Consider the following 23,535-nt stretch of genomic DNA (forward strand, 5'->3'; position numbering starts at 1 on the left):
AATAAATAACGTTTTGTAATACAATCACGCATGCGTATAAGTACGTTTATTAAATTTGTGACTATTTAAAAACATTCCAAGCGAATTAAAAGAAGAATAATTGTATTAAAATAAGGTTATTATATTTCTTCAAAGTAATTATTACTTTCTTCATTGAATAAATTGGTAATATAGCCGTGGCCTATTTTAATGATTAATATTAGGATTCACTTTCTTCTTGGAATCTCGTCTTAAATTTGTGTTTCAATAACACTCGGTGTAAATCACATTAAGGAATCTTCCGAATTACGAACTTGTGACATACCATAGAAACCTGTGAAAAAGTTCTTCCGCGGTAGCCAAGACATTCTTCGCGCGCTGGCGCATTCATTTAAAAGTGAATGGTGGAAACTCTTCGAATTCTCGATGTGTCAGTTCTTCACGGACCGTGGTGATAGACTAAATCGACTGGATTGGGATCGCAGAAACCACGCGAACGACGATTTTATAAAGGGTTTTTCGAAAATGAGATACAAAAAATTGATGTGAAATATTCGTGATTAATTTATAGTGGTGTAGTTCGGTTGATTTTTTGTAGGAAGTAAATAGAAAGGAGGATATTATTTTAGGTAAGTTATTCATCGTTTGTTTATTAATTGTTATTCGTGGGACGTAAGACGTACAGTTACTTATGGTGTGCTACATTTTTTTTTCAAATAAACACGTGATTTGAATATTGATATCAATAATCGAATATATAAAAATATTATTAGTAATTTTATATTAAATTTTATATCAAATTTTGACAGTATTATCGTCATAGATAGTTATTAATTCATAGAGTTTTTAAATTTTTTATGTTTAAGAAGATTTCAAATTTTTTCTGATAGATGGCGGAAGCTACGCCGTTTGCATTAATGCTTGAATCGACACCACTTAAGCCTCTTATTTTCAATGTGTTACCAGTGTAATATTTTCTGAATTTTTGTAAAGATTAATCTAAATTTTATCAAATATTGAAAAAATTAATCATTTTAAATGAATCTCTATTTAGACTATATTTGAGGATTCAGCAGCATATCATTATTACGAGGGCTGCTTGAAAAGTTTCTGAATTTAACCTCACTTATAAATAAAAATAATTAATAATATATAACTAATATATAAAAATATTATTAGTAATTTTATATTAAATTTTTCTAGTTTCCTAAATGTGTATTATTATACAGCACGTCGTATTTGTTAGTATTATCGTCATAGATAGTTATTAATTCATAGAGTTTTTAAATTTTCTATGTTTAAGAAGATTTCAAATTTTTTCTGATAGATGGCGGTAGCTACGCCGTTTGCATTAATGCTTGAATCGACACCACTTAAGCCTCTTATTTTCAATGTGTTACCAGTGTAGTATTTTCTGTATTTTTGTAAAGATTAATCTAAATTTTACGAAATATTGAAAAAATTAATCATTTTAAATGAATTACTCTTTAGGCTAGATTTGAGGATTCAGCAGCGTATCATTATTACGAGGGCTGCTTGAAAAGTTTATAAACGTAACCTCACAAATAAAAAAATTATACCAAACTATTAATTTAGAATAATTTTATAACACCGTCAGACCTTGATGGTTAAAAAAAAACGTTACAAATATTATAAATTATGATCACTTTCACTAGATGAATAACCATGGACTGAATGCCGATATTTAAATGTCGTATCTAATATACAGAGAGAGTTTGTATTACAAACATAAATCACTTAACGTATGTGTGGAAACAGACCTAAAATAGGGTAGCTATGGGGGAGATCTTCTCCCTGGAGAAATCTCATCACGACTTAAGCGAGTTTTTTTTTCATTATAACCTCCAAGGTAACAAAATAACCTGTAGAATTGTAAATTCTGATTGTTATTAAATAAACATTAGAAAAAAATGTGAATGATCAGAAAGCTCATAATGATTTATCAAACACATTATAATGACAATATGGAATATTAGAAAATGTGGTAGGTAGTTCGAAATTACAATTCCGTGACGTCTTCTACGAGTTGAATATATTGATAGAATACGTGTTCGGATTTTATTATTCGAATTGAATGAAGATTTTCTCACGATCTAAATTACTATTTACTCAAGATTGAAATAGAACTCTATGTTCTATGTTGGAATCGATTCAATTGTATCGATTTTTTCAAATCGATAATCTTAACCATATACTCTACAGTAAAACGAAATTAATATGTAATATATATTATTATTAATATATTTAGACTCTTATTCGGCTATTAATATCAATAATTTATGATTATTTCAAAGTAAATACTGATATTTCTGCTGTTCGTACTGAATTATGCAACACATTATACCAGACGACGTTTGACAGTTATAGTAAAATTAATATAACCCACAAAAAGTTTATAAAGTATATAAAAAAGTTATGTCTACGTCACTGTTAACATTAATGTCGAATTTATATAAATAGTATAACCACGCGATTACAATGTTTCATCCTCAATAGTTATCTACATAAAACTAATTGGTACACGATATTCAATCACTTTAAGTATACTTTTAGTTTTCTATTTACTTACACAAAATACTGTTATGTTTACTGTCAATTATTTATAAATATATACCCAACTTAGCAATCCGTAAATTATTCATCTATTGAATAAGAAGCTTGAACGTTTTATAGTACGGGAGATGTTTGGAGTGTTTAATTTTAATTCAAGGTCATTTGATATAGATATACACACTTCTTACGAGTACACTTTAATTTATTCTTGTCTATGAGCTTGTATGCTTGTCAATTGTCAAATAAAAAAAAATACCATAGAACTATAACTTAAATTTCACAGAGCGTAGCAACCGCCCAAAAAAACGCGTTAATATATGTATCATAGAACTATAAGCCGAATTTGACAGGGCGCAAAAACAGCTGATCAATTGATATAAATATATACAGAGTAAACATAAAAAGTTTTCAAACGAAATTTATTTGAATACTAGAAGTTATTAAGTATTTGAAAAATTGTTATACAGGGTGAGCCATATATAGAGGGGTAGGCCGATTTCTATGTATTTTTAATTTGTATAAATCGTGAAATTCGGAAAGTTATTGATATATACAGTATTTGAAATAAATAATAAAGAAATAAAAATGTCAATTCGAGGTTATCGGGTATCTTAGCTTATGCTGCCCAGACTATAATTTAAATTGTATAAAACTTGTGGGAATCTTGCGGAATGTATTACATAAAAGTGACTAATATTTGTGCTATATTTAGAGTTTAGTTCATTGTGACAATTATACAACAAAATTGTTGATTAATTCTCTAATATATCAATTTTAAGTATAATTTAATAAATAACAAATATTAAAATACACTTTAAATGATAGTTGTATTGAAATTTATATATATTTGTGTTTAATTTTATTCACCCCGACGAAAATATTGAAAACAATATGGCAAAACTAAATTTCTATATTGTGTACTACTCTAAACTAGATTAATTGCTCCACACTGTATAAAACGTGAAAAAAAAACTCTTGTTTACGTTTATAGTGATACAAATTGCACGCAAAACACGATTGGTAACTTTCTAATTTACTTTTTTGTTAAACTAGATTATATGTAATATATTTATTTAAAGAAATTGTGTAGGTTGTGTTGTATAACAATATTTATATGTAAATAGAATCACTTACCCCATTTTTTTTGTTTTAATACACTTTTTCCATTGAAAAAAAACTCCTGAAAGTGATTTAACCTCAACATACTTTTATTAAAAACATCAATTTTTCAATAATGGCATTAATTTAACAAATTTATAGTTCTACCCTCGTAAGTTTATATAAAACCGTAATATATCGATGTTTTTAACGATTTTTATGATTACCACAAATTTTAACGTAGACACTTTCTCTTACTTTCCACACATATGTTAATGATTGTTATTTTGAATTATTGTATATACGTTAGTCTGGTTTTCTCCCCTTATTTGATATAAAAACTCTTCCTTATAATAAGGAAATAGATTTTATGAAATGAAATATCAACTACATTAGTTTCTAAGAACAAATAAAATTAGGTTATGTTATCTATTAAACAAGAAGGGCTTTTGGAAACTATGATCGAGTTTACCCGATCACGAAGTTCGGAGAATACAAAACTAAACAACCACGGTCACGATTTAATATAAATCTGTTGCGATGGAGTACAACGTTGCCTAGTTTCTTTCTTAACGTAAGTCGTGAAAATACATAATATTGAAATTACGAAATATATGATACAATGATCTAAAGAATAATTTTACTTTTTCAAGTTTTAATTTTACGACGGAGTTCAATTATTAAGAGTGAAATAAATAAAAAAATATCTCAATACCACAGTAATGATTTTATTTCAAACACATCAATTGTGTAATTTTAAACCATTCACTTAATACTTCAACTATATATAGAAAAAATTAAATAACGTAATCGTTATAAAATTTATCGAGGCACGGATATTATAAAAAAAATTTACAATATTTATTAGCTTCAATTTTGGAAATTTTTCATTTATGATACAGTTAAAAATAAACATAAATCACTGAGTTTCGAATCAAATAATAATGATTTTTATGATAATTGACCTGATGTTGAAAACACTGGCAACAATGCTAGAATAATCCGTTTTTATGACCGTGGCTGTTTAAGGATTTGGTTCGTCGTTTGGAAACCGAATTAAATCACATCATATGATGAAACCTTTATATTCCTGTGTATCATAGCTAAATTTGATCAATTGGTGTTTTTTTTTTGTTTTTTAGGTTTAAAAATTAATATTATATTGTATTGCAGAACTTAACAAATCATTTTATCATGCTATTGTATATAACAAACTTTGAATTAAATTATCTCGATTTCTACTGATTGTATTACAAATTTTTTTTCAAAATATGTGGTTTTTTAAAGTCTATTCTTCAAGAATTTGAAACAGAAGTTACTGCACCTCGAAATTGTAAAAATGGAAAAGATATTTGCGAAAATTTCAAATTTTGAATACCGTAATCAGTATTTGCAAGTTCCGTTGCAATTTTCAGAGGAATTCATTAGAAAAAATATGAAATAAAACTGCAATCCAACATTAGATATATTTTTAATAACAAGTCCAGGAAGCTTTAAAATATCATTGAATATTATATTTAACAATCAAAATAAATGAAAAATATCAAGACTGTTAATCGCTTATATTATTTTTTTTATAATAATAAATTAAGTATTTACAATAATTATCAATTTAAACGCATTTAAAACAACCATATATAAAGTGATGTATTACTATTTCAAAACATTACATTTTCTCCGTCTCCAAACTTTTTTTGAAAGTCTGACAACACTGTTGAGAGGTGCTTTACGTCAACGTACATAAATTCTTACAATACGGAGGTAGTTCAATGGTTTCGATGTTCTGCTTCAAAATCGGCCATTTTCTTAAGATACTTCCGCGAGTGTTTATGTCTAGTATTAAGATTTCATTGACCTACCCTCGTATAAGTCTTGTATCTGTAAATGCTAATTCAGCATATTTGATTTAGATAATTTTTTTAAATAACTATCACTTTAGAATCCAAGGTGACGAATTATCATATCTATCTTGAATTTAATGACATTAGTCAGCTTTATTATTATCATATCAATGCCTGCGTCTTAAAAATATAATCAATTAAAAACTAACGTGGTGTTTGTTATCAACTCAAAATGGTTGTGCAAAAAATTCCATTAGATTTCGTTTTTTTTAATTCCGTCGTTAAATAAAAATTTATTCATATTATTGGACTAATTTATGGATCATAATTTATTTTGTAGATCATAAATATTGAGTTTATACTACAAGTTACAAAACTGATCATAGATATGAAAGATTTGTTCGCAAGATCTGTTCGTTACCAGCGCTATACGCGTTCGTGAAGTGGTACTAAATATATTTATAACTGCGTGTACGTTTGTTTTTGCAATTCATTCACTTCCTTTAAATGATATTAACGAACAGCCTCTTCGAACACATGTTATAAAAGTGACTGGAAAATCATATAAACGAAGGCCAATATCAGTTTGACAGTTTATTATTACATGTGATATTATTTGGGAATATGTACAGGAAAACATCATATGAATATGGTTATTTTTATTACCTATGCTAAAAAATAAAAACATGTCTTAAATATAAAGACTAGAATACAACAGTCGCTTTGATTTTTTTAAACCTAATAAAAATATTTAAAAATACAAAAAAAGTTACGTGACTTAGATTAAATTAATGTTTTCTACAACCTCGTTATTTTAACACATTTATATTTACTATACGAGGTGTGTTCAAAAATATGGTCGATTATTTTTTTCAAATTGTAGCATTTTATGGGTTTCTTGATGGCAAATTTTCTTGATTTTATAAACCATCCGAGAAAATTCTAACTGTTTCTCAGAATTTTGTTCATTTTTTGGAACTTTGTGAAAAGATTCTATCAATTTATCATCAATTTGGTGGCCTGTCTAATGGTGTTAGGTTAGGGAATATCGAAGAAATAAAAAAAAAACTTGAATTGAAGAAATTGAAAGAAACAGTTAGAATTATCGAAAAAAATGTTCATAGAAAAGAAGAAAGTTCGAGTAAATTCAAGAAAAAACAAAGACACTACGGAAAATTTGAAGATAAAGAAAAAATTTTCGAAAAATTGAAGAAATAACAAAAACTTGAATAGAAGAAACTGAAGAAATCACTGAAAATTGAATTGAAGAAATCGCAAAGAAATTGAAGAAACTGACGAAAAAAGCATTCGTAGAAAAGAAGAAATTTCAAAGGAATTCAAGAAAACAAGAAGAAATTGCAGAAAAATTCAAGATAAAGAAAAATTTTTCGGAAAATTTAAGAAATGACAAAAGATGGAATTGAAGAAAACTGAAGAAATCACTAAAAATTGAAGAAATTACACAATTGAGGAAAAAAGAAGAAATTTAAGAAATTTAGGAAAAAGAAGAAATGGAGGGGAAAAGGGAGAAATTTAAGAAATTTAGGAAAAAAGAAGAAATTGGGGTAAAAGAAGAAATTTGAGAAATTGAGGGGGGAAAAAGAAATTTGAGAAATTGAGGGAAAAGAAGAAATGGGGGGAAAAAGAAGAAATTTAAGGAATTGAGGAAAAAGAAGAAATTGAGGGAAAAAAGAAGAAATTTGAGAAATTGGGGAAAAAGAAATTTAAAAAATTGTGGAAAGGGGGAAAAATTGGGGGAAAAGAAGAAATTGAGGGAAAAAAAAGAAATATAAGAAATTGAAGAAAAAGAAGAAATTTAAGAAATCGAGGAAAAAGAAGAAATTGAAGAAAAAGAAGAAATTTAAGAAATCGAGGATAAAGAAGAAATGGAGGGAAAAAGAAGAAATTTAAGAAATTGAGGGAAAAACGAAGAAATTTGAGAAATTGAGGAAAGAGAAGAAATGGAAGGAAAAAAGAAGAAATTTAAGAAATTGAAGAAAAAGGGAAAAATTGGGGGAAAAGAGGAAATTGAGGAAAAAAGAAGAAATTTAAGAAATTGAGGGAAAAAAGGAGAAATTTGAGAAATTGAGGAAAGAGAAGAAATGGAGGGAAAAAAGAAGAAATTTAAGAAATTGAGGAAAAAAGAAGAAAATTAAGGAATTGAGGATAAAGAAGAAATTGAGGGAAAAAAGAAGAAATTTGAGAAATTGAGGGAAAAGAAGAAATTGATGAAAAAAGAAGAAATTCAAGACATATCAAAAAAAGCATTAGTAGAAAAGAAGAAATTTCAAATGAATTCAAGAAAAAAAAATAAATTACAGAGAATTTCAAGATAATGTCGAAATTTTCGGAAAACTGAACAAATCACCAAAAATTGAATCGAAGAAATCTCAAAAAATAGAAGAAATTGAAAAAAAAAGAAGTAATTTAAAAAATTTCGAAAAAGCATGCGTAGAATAGAAGAAATTTCAAATGAATTCACGAAGAAAAAAAAATTACAGAAAATTTCAAGATAAAGTCGAAATTTTCGGAATTTGAAAAATAGAAGAAAGTGCGGAAAAATTAAATTTAAGGAATTTTAGAAACGATGAAGAAAAAATTAAGTAATTTTTGAATCACCTCGTATAACCTAAATATGTTCACCTACAACAATGTAACCCATCCCTTACAGAATTCATTTATCCGACACAACTTTCTTCTTTTTCCTCTTGAAGAACCCGCAACATTTGGTGTCTTCTACAACTTCAACGTTTTTGGTTTGTGTGATGGGTGTGTTACTGTGCGCGATTGAATTACCACCTTGGAGCTCCCCGTTGGCGGAATTGACTAATAAAAACGAACCGGGTCGTTCGATCGGCGTCAAATTCCCCCCGGCGCCATGTTTGGCATTATTAACACGCTTTTCTCGTATCGGAGATATGGCGAATTCCTGAGTGGCAGTCGGTAAAGATCCCGCCGATAGGTTAGTAGTTTTCCCCGACCAATCGAATTCGCCGTCATCAATGCAACCCTTATTTTTAAATAAATTGATAAACAAATTTCTCAGGTATTCGTAATCTGGCGTTTCGAAGAAATCCAATCTTCGGACGTAACGTAAATACGTCGCCATTTCTTCGGGGTAACCTTTACATAAACTTTCTATCGACGTTTCCCTTTTGGTATCGCCGATTTTTTGATAACGTTCCTTCAAAGTATCCGCCTTGAGTCCTTGCCACGGTAAAGAACCTCTCAAAAAATACATAAACATGTGACCTAAAGCTTCTAAATCGTCTCTTCTCGATTGTTCTCTACCTAAATGTGTGTTTATCGACATATATCTCGCGGTGCCCGTTAAAGATTTATGTTCTCTGTACGGTATATGCTTGTTGGTTTCCGGTTCGATATATTCTTTAGCTAAACCGAAATCGATGATGTGTATAACGTTCTCTCTTTTACTACCATTACGACCTATGAGGAAATTTTCCGGTTTTACGTCCCTGTATATAAGATGCCTTGAATGAACGTACTCGATTCTATGTAAAAGCTGTATCGCTATTACCAAAACTGTTTTTAGAGAAAATTTACGATCACAAACATCAAATAAATCCTCTAAACTAGGGCCTAATAATTCCATAACCAGAGCGTTGAATTTACTACAAGGTCCAAAGTAATAAACATCAGGTATACCTTCGTGATTTCCCAATAACTTATAATATCTATATTCTAAATGCAGTTGAGGAGCTTTTGTTTTAAACGGTTCCAATTTTATTGCTACGTGTTCATTAGTATACAAGTTTTTCCCTAAACGAAGTTCCCCGAAATTTCCACAACCTATCTTCTTACCTACTTTGAAATTAGGGCCGACCATAAGCACTGTGGAAGTAGAATTTGAGCTCGAATCATTATTACCATGGGTTTTTGATGAATTTCTTAATTTCTGGTCCCCTTTGTCCATGGTAATAAAGTAAATACTAAATTGATAATTGTGCTTCCGCAACTCTAATTTATTTTAATCACATTATATACTATCACAGTTAATAAAAATTACTTGTCATCACTAAAATTAATCACGTATTTAACACGAATTATTTTGAATTTTCTAAACAAACTTCATCTAAGTTGAACCCCATGCATTAAGTACCTAAAATAAAATTTAAACATTGATAAACTACTGATAACGTATTGTTACATGGGATAATAAACCAAAAATGCAATAAATTTCCTCTAAAATAACTCGATTAATTTTATGAAATAAGCTAAACTCAAGTAAATAAAATCGTGTTATCTACTACATAATTTACATTTTTAAACAATAAAACGTTTATAGCTAACAGAAATCATTAAAACTAAAAACAAATTATCTCGTATTTACCTTAATATGGGTCTTGGGTAATCAATTTTTAAATCTCAACACAATTCCAGAAACACTTTCACGTTTCAAAAATAACTTTTGTAATGGAATCATTACAATCCGTATACCTGTCTGGCTACTTAAAACGTAAATTAAATTAAATTAGAATTGATTTAAAAATCTCCCATTACTAAATCTGAAACATCTTACCACCCACACAGTCACCTATACGAATTCATAACCTAATTTTTGACTATTATGATACTCAGGTACAAATGACATATGACATATATTAATGGTTACGGGTGCATTCCACTAAGCGCTCACAACAATATACGTAGACAATTATTTTCTGCAGCGATAAATATTTGTTGATGCGTCACAAGAATGCTTTAAAACTTAGTCATAACGTCATTAGTGACGTTCTCGCCGCGACGACAACGATCGTAGTTGCTATGTGGAACGCCCAAAAAAGTATTTCTGGTGTTGTAAACGCATCATACGTGTGTTGATAAAGCGAACAGTGAAATTATCTCAAACATATATTTATATTTAATTAAATAGTTTTCTAATTATTATTGTTATAATAATTGAGAACAATGGATCATGTTTTATGAAAAGATTGCGTTTAATATAGCGTGTAGGATTTATATTATACAATTGTAATTATTTTGCTCCAATTCTCACGAAAATGTCATTTATAAAATAACTCAGTATTCTATATTTGATTTTTGCTTATGATTTTTATTTTTTTCAAAATATCTAAAGTAGTATTTAATACTGATCAGTATATTTGAGTTTTTAAACCTATTTTCAACTTACAAATTTCCCCTTGTTGTTAGACAACCCAAATTTCGTTCAATTGACAATTAAGATACCGTGATTTATTTATATTTCGTACGTGAATAATATGGTAAATAAATAATAGGCACTTGAAATTTTAATAAAACAACCAACGTTTAGTGGTACGTCTTTTTTATAGCAATTATGGTTACACGGCAGATGTAAACTCGTCTGACCTACTTTCACTTACAACATACGCTAGACGATCGGCTATACGATATCGATACAAGATGCACGCATCAGGTTTTCAATAAAAACCACTTTTGTAGATTGGCACTCACTCAAAAATAAATTTATACATCTCACAAAGGATTTATTAACATTTTCTGTCTATATTATTGATGATGGCCACGATAAAACATAAAAATAATATACTTATATCAATATTCGATGTATTGTACTATTCTTCTTTTTTATATATAATCAGATGTTTGTTTGCTAATCGTCTTTCACTTCAATCCTCTCAATAGAAAACATTGACCTTCTAATTGAAATGTCAAAATATGATTAACCAAAATGACTACAAGGAGAGTTTAAAAATTTGAGGTGATAATTATTTTTATAATGAATAAAACATTTTAATGTTAATAAATTACATTTTTTAGGTTAATATCCTATTTTTTACATATTATGACTTTTTGCAAATATCAATCCCAAATTATTTCAATGATTCATCAATTTTGTATTCCGCCATTTTTAATCTGGTTATTTTCCTTCATTTATATGACAACCCGCTGTCATTACATAAACGAAAACAGTATGCAGCCATTATCTTCAATCAAAATTTTTGTGTGATGATATTTGACTCGATAGAATCATTGACCTTTCTTTAATTGAAATATACTTATACCGCGGAACTCAGTAATATACACTACAGGTCAAAAGTTTCAATATTCATATTATGGAGTTCATATACAGATAAGAATATTTTCTTTTGACCTGCGCACAAACACTCTTCAGCCTACTGCAACCTCTTAACTAGTTTTAATGAATGGATTAACTTTTAACCGGTAGTGTATATAAAGAAGAGGTTATAATTAGCGATGTTTTATAGTACTTTCATCGTTACGAAACATTTATTTTAACATCTTATTTTACATAAATAGCGTTTGACCTTTTACGTATATAATATCAACGACTCTTATTCAATATAATAATTTATTGTTGAAATTTCGTTTTCAATAGATTCTGTTTAACGAATGTATTTACAAACTTACGTAAAACTATACATTAATCATGGTAGGTGCAAAAAACTCTTATTTTTCATTAGGAAACGTTCAAGTCAGATTTGGCAACATTGGATTTAGCAGTTCGGATCATGACCTTGAAATAACTTTTATAATACAGGAGAATATTAATTTGCTCGGTGTTTGATCAGGAAACATACGTGATTTATATGGAAAAAACATTAGTAAATTTATTTCGTCTATTAAATACGATAAATACCATTGAATTACAGTAAGAGGTTAAAGTTCCGAACCATACTATGATCATAAATAATATTATTACGATAGTTGGAGCCCAACGAAGAATTTCACGACTGGTTTTTCAACTATTATTGTTTTATCTAAACTGAATTGAATATTTTCATAGTTACGAGGATCATTTGTTAATTATAAACTCGTTTTCTTTCAAGACTAGAACCGACAAATAAATATTTCATTCACAGATTATTTTTTTATACAAATAATTATCAGCGTTATATAATAATACATAAATTACAATAAACAATTTCCGCATTATTTTTAATTTTGGAGAAAGTTATTTTCGTTGTTGCCAGTTGATGTAGAATATTTTTTGTCGGCCATATTGTTAACTTTACCGACTACTAGATTGTCTATTTCATTCTCTAATGTTAAGCCAGAAATTTGAATTTTCTTAAAATAAATTAGGATATTAATAACTTCTGCCTAATTTATTATACTATTTAGTGAGATAAAGAAAAACCGGGATAGTTATAGTTGACATTGAAGTTTATATTGAATCGCGCAGTTGCCAGAGTTCTTCTAATTTACCTATCGATTTTATTTACTATATGCAAGGGTAGACGTTTATTTTTTTTTAAATAATTTTGATATAATTCGTTATTATCAGACATTTATTAGATCATATATTGATACAATAAAGTTTGTTCATTATGACAAACATAATCAAAACAGAGTTGGACTTCTCAACACAGTTTTAGAGAGTATTTTTAAAAACTGTCTAGAAGATTTTTTTATATTGAAGTAAATCAAATTTTCCACCACATTTTGATCGTTTTTGAATACCCTCCACCACTCAAACATTATTTCTATTAAATATATAAATTTTACAGCAAAACGAAGCCCTAAACAAGAAATGATTGCTAATAACTTTGGATTAAAAAAAAAACGAAACAAAAGTTTTCAAATTATCCTTTTTTACTTTTATTCCATTAATAATATATACATATATATAAATAATAATTCAATATTATTACTTTTCAGTCTATATCAGATCATATTAACTGTGAGTCCGGGCCTGCGTTTTCAGTACCAATCGATATACTTATTGAATTAGATTGGTCAATGTAAACAAAGAACTGTTACTTTAAACTGGTATTTCAAAACGGTTTTCAAGGAAACGTTTTATTTTTCATATCAATCTCCGCCCATTGTAGGAATTGTCGTAATACATTTCGATTGTATTACATATTTTAAATATCAACACAATACTGGTAGATACTTTTTATTCGTTACTTTGGAATAATCGAATTTATTGTATGTATGGTTGCCTATATTTTTAGCGGTTTGTCATTTATGGGAAAATAGATTTTTAAATTGATTGAAATTAATATATTAATAATAATATTAATAACTTATAGTAATTATAAGTAAGCTTTAAAACTACTTCATAAATCAATTTTACTTTAAAAATCAGTTGGTAAAGTAGGTATAGTGAGCTTAAAGAATTCTAATTAAGCATATGATTTTCTCCTGACAGTTATTGCGGTTTCATAGCGTTGCCACGTCCATATACACATATTTACGACACTTAATAACCATACAGATAAAAAGTTTGTTATAGGGCAGATGCACTCAATTATTTTAAGATCCATTAAGCAAGTTTTAAAATACGAGGGAATTAAAATTTTTTCTATAGTATAAAATATTTTTTCTTTTTTCGACTGTTACAGTTCATCGACATTTTCTATGTAACACTTGAATTGATTATCGAACTCAGAATAATAGATGTATACGTAATTTGGATTTATTTAATAAATTCGTTTTATCTAGTGGGTGAGAACTAAGTCACGTTTTGAATGGATCATAAACTGTGGAATGGACAAACATTTGTAAAGAAAAAAAATCATAGCTGTGCTGAAATAATCAGCAGACCGTGAACAATACATTTTACCAATAGCATGTTGAGACATAATCATTTTTTTTGAGTTTCGTATTCACTTTCGTTGTCATAACTGTTACGAAACTGTTAATATATATTCAATGATTTTACTAGACTTTGATTTAAACTTATTTTAAACCATATACCATTTTTACGGAGTGAATTTTACACTTTTTGTTGTGAAATATCAAAGACGATTGTTTACCCAATACTAAGTAAATCGTGCAACGTCGCCTAGTCACGACGACGTCTCATCTGTTCTGTTAGTGTCACACTTAAAAGTTTTTTCTTATTTCTTTTTTATAGGCAGATTTGTTAAAAAAGTTTGAGGTTGAATTTTTCATTTTATAATTATTTTTTCGTTAGAATTTTTAAGAATAGGCATAAATTACAAGGTCGCGTAGAAATAAAAGCTAAAGTACGAACGTTGATTCTTTTCTGACACATGACTGACACGTCATCGAACATAAGCATCCGGATCAAATCAAGATGGCGGTAAAAATAATCGTTATGACTAATATTTATGTTTATTAGCTCCTGAATATTTCAAACATTGAAAACCGAGTATTATACAAAGGGAATATAAAAAATACACATATTTAGAGTATACTGATGAGTTTTATTCAAATAACTCACTTGATAAAATTAATTTGATTCAATATTTTCCACACTTCGCCATATTTTCTGCTTCTTTGACAATCAGATCGTAAATAAATTTAAGTACATTTGTATTAACTTCGCATTCTTCTCGACTGTTAGATCTTTTACCCCAGTTTGGAGTAAAGGTGAGTTGAGATGTACATATCCCAAAAATACTTGCTGCTATTATTAAAAATACTACCAATCTAATTAATTTCATTTTTTTTACTCGATAGGACTATTTTCAAGACTAAATGTACTGTTTTGAAAGTTACGACTCAATTTATATGAAAAAACTCACCCACGTACATGGAAATATAATTAAAGAAACCTTTTCGTTTGTTTTTCCATGTTTTTAATATGAACTAATCAAAGAAATCTTATAAAAACGATACAGAGTGTTCCTAATAGAATCTAACTTGCTAATATTTATAATTATGATGTTGTATACAAGTTGTTACATCCTGTATAGTTTTTTATGAGTTACATTACTTTATTAACACTGTATATTTAGAAAATCTACAATCAATACAATTTTTTATTAAAAACTTTTGCGGAAAAAATGTACTTAACCTCAAATAAATTCAAAATTTATCCAGTTAAAACTAGTTATTGATCCTATTTGTTTTTTAATGAGGTCAGTGCCTTTGCTGTTTCCATTTGCCTTAATGAAATCCAAGAAATTTATATCAATTTTTAAATCAAGGTCAATACTGAAATTCTCGTAAAATCAACCGCAGACTAGATTTTTGTAAGAAATAAAAATGATCGGAATTTAGAGAACGTGAAAACATTAAATAAGTTATAAAAACTACGACAATGTTAAATATAAGTAGCACTACCAAAAAAATTAGTATATCAAAAGTTTTTTAATAATAGTCCAGTCACATTAGGGTTAATAACTTATTTATTTCAATATTCTAAACGTTGACATAAAAGTTTTATACAATGTCTGATTCCTCTCCAAATATATATATGATAAACCACGCCTCAAAACTGGCGGGATTTTTGAATATGAATACCCCTCGTAAGAATATCATCCCGCGCAAATTGACATCATAGTATGCGTTATCAAAGCGCTCCTAGCGGGATTGAACAGAAACGTTGCTTACTTTCTGAATAGATTCATTTCGGTATGACGTCACATCCAACCGCCATATTGTCTTATGGACAAATATTTACATTAAAACGATTATTATTAACAATAGTGTTATATTTTGATAAAATTTTGATGAAAATTAGACTAAAATATTTATTTAGATAAAAAACCATTATCTGTACACAAATACAATGAAACTTCTGTTTGTCTATTACGCCAATATGGCCGACGTTTCCAGTCACGTTACTGGAAATTACCTACAACCCTCGTAATTGTCATTGAATCATGTTAACTGAATATATTATTTATATCAATTCGAAAGGAATATGAAACAACACGCATATTGGATTACAAGGTTAAAAGTATTTTTTTAAACGTTAAAAAATATATAATGTTGTTTATTGACGGTCATTACTAAAGTCGGTTTCTGTCACCATAGAAACTAATCATTAATAGCAATAAGCAATATGAGACAAGCTAATTTAGATTAACTATAAACAAAATTATTCAGTTGATTTATCTACTTTTATCAAAAATTGTATATTTGTTTTGAAACCGGTTATATTTTTCGGTGTGGTGTTTGGACCTGCGCACAAAAACAGTTATCTACTTCAATCAAGACTCGATTTAGTATCAACACGCAACACATAGATAAATATACCAAGATTCAAGCATTGTTTGAAAAGTATTAAGATATTTCCCTAAATTCCGATTATCTTAAATAATCGTTAAAAAAAATAACCATGTTTATTCGTCAGTGCAACACTGAGAGCGAGTCTGTCGTCAAGAGAGCGCTGCATACTGAAAATCCTAAACAGACACGGTCACGAAATAGAAATCAGCTGGAAATGAACGCAACGTTGCCAATTTTAAGTTACCTTAGGATTATCAATCAGTGTGGATTTGTTTATATTGTGGGTTTTAATTCAATTTTATTTTTACGATATCAATAAATTCTTAAGATCATTTATCTCAATTCACCCTTTATACTATGATAAGGTACAGACATAATATCAGTTAATCAATATATAATTATAGAGAAAATGTTAGAATAGTCATTAGCTTCAGTTACAAAACTCGCACAACACCTTCATTCATTATATTGTTATAAACAAACACGTATCACAAACCTCTGATAGTTAACGTGATATAAAAAAAAACTGGCAACATTGTCAGTAAAATCCGTTGTTAAATTATGACCGTTGCTGTTTAAGGTCTTAATACGGTTTTTCGTTATTTCTTATATAAAAACAATTTACAAAATGAAAGCTTTTAAACAGATACGTAAGAATTAATATCGATAATGGTTGCAATTAAATGAATTAATAACGAATTCAATTAACATTTCTCAACGAATAATTCTCACAACGGTCCAATGGAAATCAAAATTGCTTTGGCCTGAATTCGTTTGTAAGTAGACTGAACCAAAAGTAAGTTTACAATATGAAAAATTGAAAATACAAACGGCTACGTCGCGTTTAAATACTAATAAATTGAAAAGGATTAGGATTATACAGGGTGCACTAGAGTTTCTATAACGAGAGTGTATATACAAGGTGTGATCTGAAAATACCTGTTTTGACGTTTGATTTTTAATAAATGTTCAATGAACATAATTTTTTACACTAAACTCGATTATTTCAAGTATAATATGGTTAAGTAAACTACTTTATGGTTTTCACCTAGTTATAAGTGATAATTTTATATATAAACGCAACGTAAAAGTGAAATTTAACTAATTAACCTCATTTTTTTAATAATCATAGACTTCGAATAAGACAATCGGTATAATAAATTATGGGAAATTAGCGGAACAACAAGTTTATTCATATTTCTAAACTGGTTTCAATTGTTCACAAATGGAAATGTTGAATAAATTTCCAGTTATAATATTTGCTAAAAACCGTTAGTCAACAATTCGTTTTACGAGAGGTTTTCTCAGAATTACCCGATGTTGTAAAAATATTACGGTACTTTTTGCCAACATAATAGCCTCTAAAGAATTCCTCTTGATGCTACTGGTACAATGTGATAAAAAAATGCGAAATTCATCACTCAATTTATTATGACAAATAAAACTATATCATAAAGTTGGCAACGCTGTAAATTCCAGTAGGATATTGTTTATAAATAATTCACTCATATACCGATTTAATATATTAAACTATTGACTTTCGAAAGTGAAAATTATTATATAAAATCGAATTAACTAGAAGAATTAATTAAAAATAATCACAAAAACGTTTATAATTTTGATTCAGACCTTGAAACTGTTTGCCATATTGAATCACGTGATTGGTAACAAACACGGCTGCTTCTTATAGGTTAAGACTGAATTTGCGGGAATTTTTCCATTTTGTATTACTTGCAATACTTTTTTTGAATATAAAATAGAAATAAATTGAAATTTGTGATGATTTCGTGTGAACTACGGACGCTACTGAATGTCGTTTTAGCAAAAAGTAGAATAAACTATTGAAATGCAAAAGATACGAATCAAGCACTGAAAAAAGTGCGTTTCTTAAAATGGTAAGTTGTTGCTTACATTGTGGGAAGTTATACCTGTCTGCGAATACAAAGATTATTGAAAATATAAGAAATTTTTGTATATATGTAATAAATACATTAATAACACTGTTAAAATCTCGTCTATATTACAGATGTTTTACATAGTTGCCAAAATGTGATTTTTTCCTGTGTTGTCACTTTAAAATTATACTTTCAATCATTCGGATAGGATATTATGTACACAAATCTCGGCGTTTCTTTCAATACTTTTTATAGATTTGTTTATTTTGCTGTTTTAAATATGAATGATTATAACTAAACAAAAACTGAATACAAAAAAATTTTGATACGAATACTCGATTCTGACAACAATAAATCTTACAACACCGACGGCACACAGCTGCCAACGCGTAGGATAATTTACCCTGGTTCACGAGTGTAGATATCACTTACACTATTTAGATTATGTTCATTGACAACCATCTTATTATTCAATCATCATAGATATGCGTATGCATTTTAGTATATTTCTAAAATGTATTGAATTTATAATTTGCTGGGTTTTTAATAAAAAATATTTTAATTTAAATTACGAGGCTGTTTTATATTATACTGAAGCGTTCAATTAAAAAAATACAATCGGTATTTAACCTCAATGGTAGTCAATGTCTTCAATAACTACAAAAAAGTTTCCAAATTAGATTATGATCATCCTTTCTTTGTTTTTAAAACATATATGTCGTGTTAGACACAATCTATAAGTGATGCGACCTTCAAGATTTTCATCTGAGGCCAATTTTATACGAAATAGTGGGAAGTGTTGTAAGAGGAAGCTATGATTTTTATTTATAATCGTTTTTTAACATCTGGGTATTGTTTACATTTTTTTTAAACTAATTAATAATGCATTTATTTTAATATGATTGCCATAAAAAAATTTTTTGTGGATAAGTTGAAAAATGATTATTTTGTTACAGATATGACTTCGAATGGCCTCAGAAATGACACTTACAGCGATGATAATTTATCAGACGACGAAAGTGCCCCCTTGACTGAAAATATCTACAGCGGGAGGTAAATTAGCACATTTTTTTCTAAAATCTATTATTTTCGTATAAATTTTTTCCTTTAAAATGTTTATTCTCAAATTGAAAGTAATGAAATGATTGGCGCCAACCGGAAATTACGAAGAAATAAGATCTCTTCTTCTTTTTTATAATTATAGTTCAAGTTGACTTGATAAAGACAAAGATAAAATCGTTTTGATTTTATCTATGGTTAACGGGATTTAGAAAATAGTTTTGATAGACGGAAATGATTTTTGATTATATACAAGACTAGTTAAAGTAACACCTAATTGTGGTGAATTAATTAATATAAACGTATTTCAGTTATCTAATAATAAATCTATATGAATAATAAAAATTCTTTTTCAAGGTAAGTGACAGATAAATTAAAACGTGTATATTACTTTTAATTGTTAATCGACAGCAAATTCCTTTAGCAAAAACAACTTTCTATTAAGTAGCTATTTGAATAACATACATACAGACGTTATGCTACTTGATTTTGTTTATTTAAAATAATAAACCAACAAAATTTCACTACAATACGAGTTTGTAGTTTATACATTCGATAATTATCCCATAATAGAAGACCTACATCAATTTTCTTCAAAAACTGATAAAAGAAATACATATTTTGGTTATTTTCAAAATATCAGTTAAGCATGCAAGTTTTAATATCATAGAGTAGACATTAAATAAAGCATCGGTATATTACTTTCTATCTCTTTCTACTCGCTAATAAAATCAAAACATGTTATCCTCCTTTTTTGTCGCCACACCCACTTCGATACTTCGCGTCATAGATATCCAATTAAATTAGAGTAGAGGGAGATAAAGAGATGGTCTTCCTCTCTCTATCAGTAGTGTACAAATAATTAATTTGCGTTTTTAGTTTTAATCTAAGTCTACGAGGATTATATTAGTTTAAATAAAATGTTCTACTTGCATTTCACGTGATTCTGGTTCTATATGTTATACATAACTTTTCGGTTTCATCACAATTTTATAATATACCGATATTTAGAGAAAATAAATGAATTTCTGAGTCTATCGGCGAGTTCAATAACTATTCAAATTTATTTGATAAATCTTGGCAACGCTGTAACTCATTCTAACAACATGAATCGGGACAGTTTTTGTTTATTAAATTTTGCAGTACTTATTAATACTTCTATAATTAAATAATTTTTATATTGTTTCTTAAAGGCATTTAGAATTTTATTTCTTGATCTAATTACTAAATTTCGATTACAAAATATGTGTATTGCGAAGTTTCTTACAAAGAATCGATGACAGCATCGATTCTATGGTAACCGTTTCAATCATGAGTCAAACTATCGGATCAATGTTAAATAATACATAGACAAAGTTGCACAACTGACGAAAGATTATCTATACAAAATGATACATTAAAACTTTTACTTCATGATTCAAGAATGTTACACAATTTAAAGAAACGTATACATTAATTTTTTTATCTAATTATGAATGGGAAAGGTTGTAAAAGGACAAAATTTACGGAAATTTGTTGGATGTTTTGGTATAAAAAAAATTAAATGTCTGGCAACACTGTTATATCCTTATGTCAGTAGCGTTCTTTCATTAAATACTCCAAGTGACAGCACGCATTTTCTTGATAAGATATTTTTATTAAAAATCAAACAATAATCGAATAATTAAGCTAATATTTAAATATTTTATTGAAGGTGTGGATTTTTCACAACTTTTGAATTAGGTTATTTATTCCACAACCATTTGTCCACTGCGTGCTACTGACATGGTTGCCAAGCCTTAAAAATTGAGTGGTGTATCAAATATATAATATTTAATAAAAGACACATATGGAAACAATTTGAATTCGTTCTTAAGTTACAAAAAGATAATAATCAGACAACTACCTTTGCAAAATAAAAAGTAGACCTTGATAGAAACAAGGCGTATACGCATACACCCGGCAATTATAATTTTTTTTCAATCTGATACGATGTTGTCGACTTTGAGTTATATACAATGCAATCAATCTCACGTTGAAGAAATTTAATTAGGATTGCGACTGTAATGTCATGTTTAAAATTCATGAATCGATTTTTGTCCTTTCCCACGCATTTCAATTGTTCTTTTTTCTTGAAAAACAACAAATCGTTGTTTGCCGGTAGTGTTTGTTGAATCTAATCGAGTCATAAAAAAGTATTGATACAGGAAAATTAAGAAATTATCGATTTTTATCATAGAATTTACTATAAACCCATATTTTCAATAACTATTCAATATCTCTCAATTTTTGACATGCTCCCATAAAAATGTCCATATTTCCAAGACTATAAAAGATATGAATTTATATCATATACCATTAAATAGAGGAAGAATTTCTTCAAAAGATTCACTATATTTGATTCTTCCCAATCGATTATAAAGGAAATTATACAGGGTGAAAGTTGGTAGTGATTTTTTTGTGGCACGTATTACTAAAAAAATTGTGGTGTCTACAACTATGGGTTTGGAAAACCATATTAAGTTTGAAATTGAAAAGAAATGTTGAAATTATGATAAAAAAAATGAATTAATTCTGCAATAAGGATATAAATCGAGTTATAAGACGTCAAAGTTAAACTTTTGAAAGTTTCAATGTGTAACACTTTAAAATAAAATTAATTTTATTTTCATAAAATACCGTAGAAAGCAGTGGAAATATAAGAAAATCTGTTGAATTTCTTTTAAAAAATTATCCGGTTGAATCAGGAACTAACACAATTTTTACTAGATAATTCTACTAAACCATCTTCAATATTTATGTTGAAAATTTTTGACATACTCCCATAAAACTGTCCATATTTCCAAGACTATAAAAGATATAGTTTTATATGAAATACCATTAAATAGAGGAAGAATTTCTCCAAAACATTCACTATATTAGATTCTTTCCAATCTATTATAATGGAAATTATACAGGGTGAAAGTTGGTAGTGATTTTTTTGGGTCACGTATTACTAAAAAAATTGTGGTGTCTACAACTATGGGTTTGGAATACCACACTAAGTTTGAAATTGAAAAGAAATGTTGAAATTATGATAAAAAAAATGAATTAATTCTGTAATAAGCATAGAAATCGAATAATAAGACGTCAAAGTTAAACTTTTGAAAATTAATTTTATTTTCATAAAATACCGTGAAAAGAAGTGGAAATCTATGAAAATCTGTTGAATTTCTTTTAAAAAATTATCCGGTTGAATCGGGAACTAACACAATTTTTACTAGATAATTCTACTAAACCATCTTCAATATTTATGTTGAAAATTTTTAACATACTCCCATAAAACTGTCCATATTTCCAAGACTATAAAAGATATGAATTTATATCATATACCATTAAATAGAGGAAGAATTTCTTCAAAAGATTCACTATATTTGATTCTTCCCAATCGATTATAAAGGAAATTATACAGGGTGAAAGTTGGTAGTGATTTTTTTGTGGCACGTATTACTAAAAAAATTGTGGTGTCTACAACTATGGGTTTGGAAAACCATATTAAGTTTGAAATTGAAAAGAAATGTTGAAATTATGATAAAAAAAATGAATTACCTCTGCAATAAGCATAGAAATCGAATAATAAGACATTAAAGTTGATTCTGAATAGAAACAAATTTCAAATAGAGAAATGATTTCAAAGTCGATTTTTTTTATTATTAAAATGATCTTATATAGAAGAAATACTTGACATTACGCTTCATTACCAATCTCCACTTCCTTTATACCCATTTATTATTGAAATATTTGCTACGGTCGTAAGTATTCGGTATATAAAAAAAGACCCTCACTCGACCATGATAACAATACATAATTAATATTATTTACAACAGAATCGTGACTTCTGTATAAATTCTCAACTCAATAGAAACGTTTTTGCCAATTACCTACTTTATGTAACACCATAACACAGATTCTATCAAAAGACTTGCTAGTATCGAATTATGCATATACATAAGTTGTTGGGAATATATAGGATGAAACCTACTGACGTCTTTTTCTGATTAACCCCCGTATACGACGAATTGAAAATGTCGTAGTTTTTGACATATTGCATAGAGCAGAAAATGTAAAACAAAAGCAATTTATACGAGAAACAATAGTTCTCGTTAATTTGTGATATTCTCATTAAAAATTTTATATCTGACAACACTGTAGTATTTTTC

At 28.1% G+C, this 23,535-nt stretch overlaps 2 protein-coding genes across 3 annotated transcripts in view; one reads left to right on the forward strand and one right to left on the reverse strand.

Moving 5' to 3' along the window:
• Positions 1 to 286: 286 nt before the first annotated feature.
• LOC130898198 (chitin synthase chs-2) overlaps positions 287 to 23,535 on the forward strand; it is a 53,503-nt gene continuing 30,254 nt past the window's right edge. The window contains exons 1-2 of one of the 2 annotated variants that reach the window (XM_057807297.1): positions 287 to 608; positions 19,255 to 19,351. In XM_057807297.1, coding sequence (XP_057663280.1) covers positions 19,257 to 19,351 — 95 coding nt within the window. In that variant the 5' untranslated portion in view covers positions 287 to 608; positions 19,255 to 19,256. The remainder of the gene's footprint in view (positions 609 to 19,254; positions 19,352 to 23,535) is intronic. The other variant, XM_057807296.1, reaches the window with a different exon arrangement.
• LOC130898199 (casein kinase I-like) lies at positions 6,356 to 10,106 on the reverse strand. The gene is made up of 2 exons (XM_057807299.1): positions 9,844 to 10,106; positions 6,356 to 9,612 (listed from the first exon to the last, which is right to left on the reverse strand). The coding sequence occupies exon 2, from the start codon at positions 9,424 to 9,426 to the stop codon at positions 8,167 to 8,169; it is 1,260 nt and encodes a 419-aa protein (XP_057663282.1). The 5' UTR covers positions 9,427 to 9,612; positions 9,844 to 10,106; the 3' UTR covers positions 6,356 to 8,166.

This window comes from Diorhabda carinulata, chromosome 9 (genome assembly GCF_026250575.1).
Source record: "Diorhabda carinulata isolate Delta chromosome 9, icDioCari1.1, whole genome shotgun sequence".
Lineage (NCBI taxonomy): Eukaryota > Metazoa > Arthropoda > Insecta > Coleoptera > Chrysomelidae > Diorhabda > Diorhabda carinulata.

Coding starts and splice junctions, on each gene's coding strand:
- LOC130898199 (XM_057807299.1), bottom strand. CDS start 9,426: ATGGACAAAGGGGACCAGAAATTAAGAAATTCATCAAAAACCCATGGT.